Genomic DNA, 10336 nt, shown 5'->3' with positions numbered 1-10336 from the left:
GGTGTACATATGTGGTAAATTGTTGTTAAATTATGATAAGTAAATAAAGTCATTATGGAAGTTGGAAAGTTTATTTTTAATGTATGTAGAAATACGAGATAGAGGGGCTCAGAATCAACGGATAACAAGGGATTTATGGGGAGCCAATTGTAAAAATTGTCGTTTATTCGTCTTATTTGGACTTTCCTGTGTGTATTTACATCGTATTGTTTCAAATAAAACACCTCGAATGTTTTGAAGAAAAACATTTTTATTTAGATTATAAACTTTGATAAAAATAATTATATTAATAATATTTTTATGACAACTTACAAATAATCATCATATAAAAGAATAACGTAACATCTATTCGATTAAAAATTAAGTACAGTAAAATTTATTAACGAAAATGCGAAAACATTTTCATGATGTTTATCATAACTAGTGTGACTATCTGCTGGGCGAGTCCGCGCCGCGCCGGCAGAGCGCGCTGCCTCTCCCTCTCCCACGCTCTCTCCCTCTCCCTCTCATACTCCTCTCCTCTACACTAAACTCTGTTTAAACATTGCACAACACGGCCAAGCGCCGCCTGCCGACGACTGCTCGCGGACGCGCTCGCTACGCAACTTCTACGATACTCCTACGCGGCTCTACGCTATTGCTACTGACGTTTGTGACTTATGACGAGATTCAAAATCACGATCTAAAACCATTGTAAGTAAACATTAAAGCTGCACAATTTATAATAAGTACATATAAATAAATATCATTACATCGATACGTATAAGTAGGTAAAATATAAAACAATGTTAGAGTCCGCCTCGCACGAGAAACGTAAATGCAGACTTTGAGCAATGAGATGCGTTAAAGTAAAACAATTATATTTCATATAGAGAGATTTCAATTTACTTAAAAATAGTGAAGATATATTAACGAGTGTGTAAAATATAAGTTGATTGGAAGATAACAATTTGTTTGCGCGCAAAAAACCGACTGCAGCGCAATTGCAGCTCAACATATAAAAAAACAATAATACATATTACAATGAGAAGTATCAATAGCATTATCTTAGATTTTATTATAATATACTCGAATGAGAAATTGATCATAATGTAACAAACTATACTAAAGTTCTATAACTAAGGTAAGTAATCTAGTTTATGTCATAATATGGCAGTTAATCGAACCGTCCGCACTAGGCACTTCAACAACATCATGGGCGACTTTGTCTGCGACCAATCCCTTTGTGAAAACAGAACCTGGTTCTGAATTTCGAATAAATCGGTGGAAATACACACTTAGAATAATACAATAATTTGAAAAATATTATCCTTTACAGATCAATAGGTTCAGTTTACATTGATAGATATCTAAGAACATCATCTAATAAATTTACTTTTAAAACAATATACATTCATGTCTAAAGAATAAGTCACGACGAAAATGCAAGTCAGGTTCTTTTATGCTTAAGTGTCCTCATGGCCCGATTACTAACGTAATGAAAACGAAGAATATTAAAATAATAAAAACTATTAAATCAAATAAATTCTAAAATCGTACACATACCACTCCCCACAATTATTATGTTAATGTTGCAGATAAAATTTGTGACTATGTTGACTATTGGAATAAATGTATCGGAGATGACGCGGTGCGGCGCGGCGTGGCCGTCGACGACTGTGTCTCGTCCATAAATTAAAAATCAAATTTTATTGCTTCCGTTTATCGACTGCCATAAATCTTGGCAAGTTGATCTTGTAAAAAATGAACCCAAATTAACGAATTAAATATTGTAATGATTTTAAAATCGGAATTTCTGAACGTTTTTGACCTTAAAACTAATATCAACTTTACTAAATGATTGTATTGAGCGAGCTTATAAAAGCAAACTTATTTATAAAACTTAACAAAGTGGATGGCATTTAATTTGACTTAACTCACTTATAATAAAAGATAATAACATTATTTTTACGTCAAAGGCACATTATATTCCTTATCGACTGTAGATGAACTATCTACATGTTATAAAATGTTTGTGACAAGAATTTCTTACTTTATCACCATGGCAAGATTAAAAGGTACCTGTTGAAACAATAACTACAATCTAGAATGATAACCGAGTGAATGGCACGCACGTTACAATTCCTCTACGCAGCAGATCATTTCTCATTTACATGTAACATACATAAGGATTAAACAACATCAACAAAACTGTCACACTTCGCTTCAGTTCCGACTTATCAAAATGTTACTTGGCATTGCCGAATCGTCGCACGAAGTTTTGTAATTTCATAAGGCACTAAAATATGTATTTACAAGTCGGTCCCTCTAGCGCCCGTCGTTCTAACGACGATCGACTACAATTTGTGACATTCGGTTTGTATTTAAGACAAAGTATGGTGAATGAAACACTTAATAGTAAATTTCAATCTGAGATCGACAATTTTTGAGACCTTATCATATAAATTATGAGTGTAAATGGGAATGTTAAGACGACCCTTCGCATAATCCGCCACAGATGAACATAATAATTAAACATTTCACGTATACATGTAACATTAGTAGAGAGCGCATTGAGCAGGCGACGTGAGGATCCGTCCAGGAGTGTATGACGAGCGCAGCGCGTGCGGCGCGAGTGCGGGCGGGCGGCGGCGGCGGGCGGCGAGCGGCGGGCGGCGGGCGCGCGCGGACGCGGCATTAGTGGTCGAGTGGCAGCTCCACGAACGTGATGTCGTACAGGGGCTCGTCCTCGCTGGCGCCCGCCGGCCGGACTTCCAGCAGGAACAGGTCCTCATTGCAGTAGTATGCAAGCATCTCGTCGTCAATTTTGGCCGTAATCCTAAAACACATTCAGTTAAAATTCAATACAACACGACATTTACGTTAATAAGATAGATTTATAGAAAATATGATATTGCAGTTATTATACTTTAAAATTAACACAAAATCACAATATTCTCTATTATAATTTTAATGCTAAATTTTAAATAATTAATGTCGGATATAATGCAAGTGCATTTAAAATTATTAAAATGTCAGTTTTGCATGGAGGAATTAAATTAATGTTTAGGTATAATCAATTACAAAGCGATCTAATTAAAGGGACATTTCGTAAATGAAGCATTGTGAAGTTAGTGGCGCGCCCTCAGGACAAGCGAGGCCTTATTAACGCGAGGCGGCCGGTATGTACTCATGAAACTGTCTGACGCCAATGAAAACCACTTACCCTTTCTTGTTCTTTCGATAAAGATTATTTATTGCCGAACTTGAAATTTTGTACTTATTCTCAATCTGAAAATGAGCAGAAAACAAACAAAATTACAATGGGCCTTTGGTTTTTAAACCGAGACGTCTCGTCTAACGGAACGACGTAGGCTCAGTAACCGGTCTAGTGGTTTTGCAAGGACAATTTTGAAGTATCGCGAGGACCACGCGAGTGGTTCACTGCGGCGGCCGGCCGCGCGGGTGTTAATTACAACATGCAGTTATGATGATCGTGTGTCGTAAGTATTAGACGGGGTTATGAAGCGCCACATCGGTTACGCGGCGCCGCAGGCGACGGGCGCGGGCGGCGGACGCTCGCATCCCCGGCACCCACGGCGCTGACGAAGCGTCTCGATTCCTTTCGTTTACCATTAGAAAAAATACGTTCATAAACGAATATCGATATCACGAGTAACCGAGAAGACATAAATGTCCAATTCGCTCATTCGTGCTCTGCGGTTAGCTAACATCACCATGGTTATTTCTCTCGCTCGCCGTGGACGGCGGCATTCTTGATCCGTTACTTTGACACATTTAATATACGTAAGTGTTGGTCAATGTGACGTATCAAGCGTGTGCGGTAAGAGAGGAGCGGCATTGGGACTCACGGCGTGAAGCAGGCCCTGCGTGGTGGGCGGCGCGACGTGAAGCGGCGTGTACACGTCGTCGGTGTCCTGGCGCACGTACAGCATGACGCGCTCACTGAGCGGGGGCGTGCCGGTGCGCGCGCGCTTGCCCAGAACGCCCTCTAATTCCAGCGAGTCCTTGCGATCGCTGTAAGGAGACAGTCCACCCACATCTGATCGATACCTGGAAAGGGAATTCCAAATTATAGCTCTTTCTTTAAAAATTGGCAACAGCAATTTTAAAATATAACTCTATGACGTTTTGTTACAATAGGTTGAGAAAAAATGTTATAATATATACTTGATACAACTTACGCAGGAGCATCGGGTGGGAAGTGATTGTGGAATTTCAAGGCTGGAACTTGCGGCTTTGCTGCGTGAAGGAGGAAAGGCGACGCTCCCTTAAGGTGAGCCTCTGCTAGAGCCGCTTCGTCGTGGCCGTAGAAACCTTGAATATCCATTCCGGCTAACTTATCAATATCTTCTGCCGGACTGAACAGCACTGGAGGTTTCGAGAGGTCCGCCATAGAATAGAACTCGCTACGTTCTGTCACAGGGTGATATATTTCATCGAGCTTTTTCCTATTTGTGGCTGACAATTTTCTTTTTGCCGCTCTTCTCTCCTCGTCTCTTGTTTTTCTTTCAGCGCCCTTCAACAGTTAAAACGAAACATTGAAATAAAAATAGAAAACTGGTGCAAGAGCAAATAATCATTGAAGAGAATATTTTTATCACCTTACCTTATCACAAAACACTTTTATCTGACAGTATCCTCTGTGGTAAACTTGTGTGTCTCTCGGATCTTCAAAGGTGTCGATTTGAATGTGAAGTGGAAGGCCCTGCAAAAACATAAATTTTAAATATTCCTCAATTTACTAGAATATAACTCAAACAACAGTTACACGTATGTCGGTCTCGCAGAGTTTTACTGGCACACCTTTCTCGAATCGTCTTACATTTATCGGTCACCATAAACAATTAGAGAACCACTCAAACAAATTATTTTGACTAAAGCGATTTCACGCTTGATATCTTCGGTTATCTTAGTATTCTAACAAAAATAGTTTTTTTAATAAACGTTCACAAGGGATAATTGCGATAAATTTACGAATAAGGAAAAATATGCACGTGTCTGAATCGAATCGCGTTAAAACGTCTTAATTGCGTCAGTTCGAGGCCGTGCGGCGTCACCGGGTGTGGTGCAGGCGCGAGCGGGTAGCAGGCGGTTTGTGAAGAGATTGCTTGCTCCCGCTAGCGCTTGTGGTGCAGTATAGACTCACCCTATGTATAATGTCGCGCTACGCTTATCGAGGCGTCGCCGCCGACAGCACGGTTACCGACCTCTTGATCGACAGAGTCTCATCGTAACTTTAATTTACATACTATCAGTTCAATTAATATTTCTCGCTAAAAAAATACATTGCCTATACGTTTTTGCAATTAGAGACTAGTTGGTACATAACTTTAAGTAGCACAGTTCAGTGGAATAAGACAATGAATTTCTGTGTGCCCAATAAAATATTTGAATAATTTATTAGTAATTCTACTCGTATTTACTAACCTTGACGCCCTTTTGACTGCTGAAGTCCGTACTAAGACACTGCACTGCAATGTTGATCTGAAAACAATAGTAACTTACATGAGAAACATAACGCGGAATAACATCTAATCCGCCCATTACTGTTTAAAAGGATAATATATAAGTAGTTATTTAAACTATAAACAGTATGTTGATACATAGAACTGATAGTGTTTCTCCGAGCATCGTACTGTCTCGTGATGAATTCTTCCGGCGATACAAAAAGGTTTAACAACCAGGATGGTTTTAATGAAACTCATTGAAGTTCCCTGTATTACAGTGTAGGATGGTTTTTATGCAGTAGCCGAGCGGAGTGGCGACTGCCACTTGCGGCGTGGCCGCGCCGCGCCACTCATTACCGCGCTCTATGCAAATGACCCCCCTTGCGTTTTTACTCGACGCAGCCACCGCCACCGATCACTGTCACAACGCATACTTATGCTCGCAAACAGCTCGCATCCGCCATGCTTTCGTGTAATAATTAATAATTACCGATGATACTTATCGATCCAATGCAAAAATAACGCATTACGATATTAACATCGACCAGTAGCAGCTTCGTTAGTTTCTCACAGTACTAAAACGATCGTTCAATTTCCGCTTTATTGTTTTTAGTCTTAGCTGCAATGTAGCTATTGAATTCTAATGATAACGTACACATGTAATTAAATGCTTAACGACTTAAGTCAGCGTCGCGTTGTGTCGGTAACGTGGATACTCCCGCAATGGTCTTTCACGTTGTTTTTGCTTTTTCTTTGAAGGAGATTTATATATGCATAAAACTGTCTTTGTGCTTCCCCGTTGCTATATTATAGAAACTACAGCCTCTACACTCTACATGGTAGCGAGGAAATCAACGTTAATAAGCGACGCCGGCATAAAAAGGTTAATTAGAATACCGCGCTGCTTCAATACGAAATAAATAATAAAGTTTTATTTTATCGACATTTCATATCCAGTAATATTTACATTAATTAAAGGAATTCATTTTTGTAATGTTAAGATCTTATTTTTTGCTAACATAAATTTTCCCAAGAATTAAGAAAGAGAGCAAAACTTGTGTAAAAACGATAATGCTAGTTTAATTATAATAATAATGTCTTGCGATGCAGTGCGCTCTCTGCGTGCTATGGGATTCTTTATATGTTGTGCAGTAATCATTTTTTGTGGCGCGCACAAAGCTATTCCACCCAATATGGAGACAAGTTTCAATTAAATTGATCCTTAATTAGCGCAATAAAATCATGATCCACATTTTAATTTCTTAAAAAAGATGACCGTTGCTTACTTACAATATGTCCTTAATATATGTGCATATTTATTCATAGCAGAGGTAATTTAATGTTTATTTGCGGCTACTTCTTTACGACGCTTATTTCTACTAAATTATGGTTCCACTCGGTACGTTGAATATTACCAATGCGTATCATGTGAATAGTTTTATGTTAATATCTTACGGTCTTGAGAGTTTTTATGTTTTTATAGTAATGTAAAATTAAAATTTTCCAAAGTAACAAGGATGTAACAATTTCGATACTTTTAAAATATTACACTGATTGTATTTTTAATGAATTACTCTTACTAATGTTTTAAATGCGAAATTTTAGATGGATGGATGGATGTTTATTAGAGTTTATGGGCTAAACGGCTGAACGGATTTCGATGAAATTTTGTATAGATGTAGAGGAGAGTCTGGAAGAACACATAGGCTACTCACTGTTGTTTTTTTAAATCCACGCGGAGGGAGTCGCGGGCAAAAGCTATAAACGATAAATAAATAATGTAAAACGTTTATTACCTTGGCGGCACTTTCGAGTGGGTTCCAGTAGACGGCGATGGCGTTGTGCGCCACCTCCTCGATGCAGCCGGCGAGGCCGATGCTGTTCTTAGTGTCTGCAATAAAACAAAGCATCGTCATTCATCTTGTCCGAACGTATAATTGTGGACAATGCATGTGGAGATTTCGATTAAGATATTAATGCACAATACGTCATCGACGACGGAAACTTATTTCTACAAGGCGTGAATAATAACACGATAACATCGATAGATTCGCGACCGAAGACAACATTCGCTCATCCAAGGGAATACAACCTTAGTGTAGGGATAGTCTTAGCGTTTAAATATAATTAAAGTAAAGTGAAATGAGTAACAAGAAACACTTTTCTATTTTCTGAAAATTATACTCTAACTTTTATTTACCGATTAGTCACAGATGAAGAGTATGTTATTAAGTGCACTTAATTGGAAACGATTTGTAACATTTTGAAGTTGAAGTATTAGAGCAATTGGTGATTTAAGCACCCTTAATCTGTACGGAGGAAGAGAGTTGATATGTCGGTCGTTAGTGAGTAATCGCTAGATGGCGCGTCGGTCGCGTCGGTGGCGTGGGCCGCCCTATCAGCGGGGCCGCAAGCTGTGCGGGCGCGCGCCCGCTGACGTGTTTATGAGCCGCGGTATACCGCCGCCCGCCCTCATCTTGCCTTATTGTTTGACTGGCTTTAACAAATTTACGAGACAAACTAGTGTTCTTGTTATTTGGCGCAAACTAACACCCACTCATTCCATTGTAATTGTTACTTTTTAGTAGTACAATTTTGAACTAATCTTGTTCTAGGCAACCTTTCAATTTTCATTACATTTATTTTCATATTGTACGTTTCGATTTAAAAAAAAAAAGAAAAAAGTATAGAAAACACGTATGTAAGGTAATATTAATGTAACTTGATATAAGTAGGTTTATGGGCTTATTTACTTTGAATTCAATGAACCCTGTATAATTAGATGTGTCTGTTAATAACGTTAACCCGCTGGGTCACGGCATCCGGTGTACGCGGGATGCTGTCTCAATGCAAATATATATAAGTTTATTAAGTGCAAATGTAATCGTAAAGGTCTTACTTTCGCCTGTCACCTGCAGTGGGACATAAATAGCAAAACCTCTGTAGAAATTACAAACATCTAATAAAAGAAGTAAGTTAAGAGAAGTAGGAATAAAGAACGTATACAAGAAAATATGTTTTTCATTATGGAACTAGGTAACGAAATAATTTAAATTTGTTTCAATCTATAGTAATATCAACCTTATAACGCGAAGTAAGCTAAGTATATTGTGTAATACGTTAAATTATTTATTCTTAAAGTATTCGCATAATTTACTTCATGTTAATTACGAGTATAAAGTTTATATAGTACAGGTATATTATTGAGCGTAACGCTATCTCATTTTGGCGGCGGCGTAAATTTCCTCGCAGTGTTGGTGTTTGTTTTAAAAGGGAACAGCGGCTGCGTCGTGTCGGCTCAGCCGAGCGTGGGACGAGCAAAACTGTCTAAAGGCATAACAGTGGAAGTGAAGAAGCGATGCTGCAACGGGCAGTGGACACGCAACGCAACAACAAGACATGCAGGTAACCGGAGAAGGTATTGTGCTGGCGCGCGGTGCGTTGCAGCCCCTCGTTGCCGCGGTGAGCCCTGTCTCCCCCAACTCCCCCCAGCCTCTCACACGCCGCGCACAGGTGTCCGATGTCGCCCTTGACGCTCCTTCCAAGTTCGTTCAAAACATATTTTTTACTTGTTCGATTTTCATCAAGGAGTTAATACAATAAAGACGAAATATCTTGCATTTTCTCTACGTAAGCATTAAATAAATTAAGGGTTGTAAATCGAACCAATACACATACTCTACACTACACACTACACACACTCTCGTACAGTTTCCAGTATACATAAATATCGTTAGTAACCGGACAGTGACATATCTCTCTGACACCCACATTTATATTAACCCATTTGTTTTTGCCTTAAATGGTCTTAACCGACAAAATTCGGTTGTGCTTAGATATTATTTCATTTTGTATAATAACACCAACAGAGTAAAAAAACACAAAATTTGACTAACATCGAGATAAGGTAAAAACCTTGACATTAAACTTGGCCTGGCCGCGCGAATTAATGGCTTCCATGTTTTTATTTTCCTTGAGATTAAATTTATAGGCAGCGCTTGCGGCCGCAGCGTCACTCATTACAAATGCTTCGAGCTTAAGTTAAGTAATGTTAGAATGTGTAAAGTGTCATATATCAGCGCTGTTTACTCGCGCCGAGGTGGCCGATTAATAAGCAAGCATTCCGGCGATGTCGATGACGCAATCCTCTATTCGGTCGATTCTTCGGCGTGGCAATAAAACGAATTCACATTTAATTTTACCCGTGCTAATAGACTCAGATAGTCTTTACATTCAAACGCATCGAATTGAATTTGTATAAAAACAGCCGTTTATTTTATCAACATTGTTCGACGGCTATCGAAACGCTTGAGAACGTCACGGCAGCACCATTATCAGCGACGATAACTCTCGCAGGTCGGCGGAGGTGCGAGGCGCGGACGCGGGCCAGGGCGGGGTGGGGTGGGGACGCGGGCGGGGGCTCATCGCGCAATTAACATGCTAATGAACGGCTCCCCGATATCATCGCGGTAATTATGTCCGCTTGCGACTATATCGTATGCTTGCTTATATTTTCAACGTTCATTTTAGACAAGTGACTATATCATGCGATCAAGCTATCGACTGTGTTTATATAGGGACTTAACAAAATGGATGCGTTGATACGGGGCAGGTGTTTACTGCTTCTCCGAGATGGAAGTTTCTCACGAATTTTTATGATTTCCTGTTAGTCGGCCGTCGCGTTCATAGAGCTCGTGTCGGATATCTTTATTATATCGTTTTACTTAACCTCGCCTCGTGGAAACGTAACATTCTGTTTTATATAACTAATTTAGTTGAGACGGAATGTGTCATTACGAGCGTAGGTAACATGAGGCGGCAGTGCCAGGCGGCGAGCGACGGGCGGCGGGCGGCGGGTAGGGATGAGGCTAGGCGGCGGCGCCACA

General features: G+C 39.6%; 1 protein-coding gene across 1 annotated transcript in view; it reads right to left on the bottom strand.

The window, feature by feature from the left end:
• Window positions 1–230: 230 nt before the first annotated feature.
• The window catches only part of LOC106100333 (protein grainyhead), a gene marked incomplete at its 5' end in the record, with an annotated part of 89114 nt that continues 79008 nt past the window's right edge, over window positions 231–10336 (bottom strand). The window contains 7 exons of the mRNA XM_013279157.1: window positions 231–2818; window positions 3206–3270; window positions 3852–4053; window positions 4185–4519; window positions 4610–4708; window positions 5431–5487; window positions 7247–7341. Of these exons, the coding sequence (XP_013134611.1) occupies window positions 2677–2818; window positions 3206–3270; window positions 3852–4053; window positions 4185–4519; window positions 4610–4708; window positions 5431–5487; window positions 7247–7341 (995 nt within the window). The remainder of the gene's footprint in view (window positions 2819–3205; window positions 3271–3851; window positions 4054–4184; window positions 4520–4609; window positions 4709–5430; window positions 5488–7246; window positions 7342–10336) is intronic.

Source organism: Papilio polytes, unplaced genomic scaffold, assembly GCF_000836215.1.
Source record: "Papilio polytes unplaced genomic scaffold, Ppol_1.0 DF824047.1, whole genome shotgun sequence".
NCBI classification, from domain to species: Eukaryota; Metazoa; Arthropoda; class Insecta; order Lepidoptera; family Papilionidae; genus Papilio; species Papilio polytes.
The sequence above is the reverse complement of the archived record's forward strand: the minus strand, read 5'-3'. Positions and strand labels throughout refer to the sequence as shown.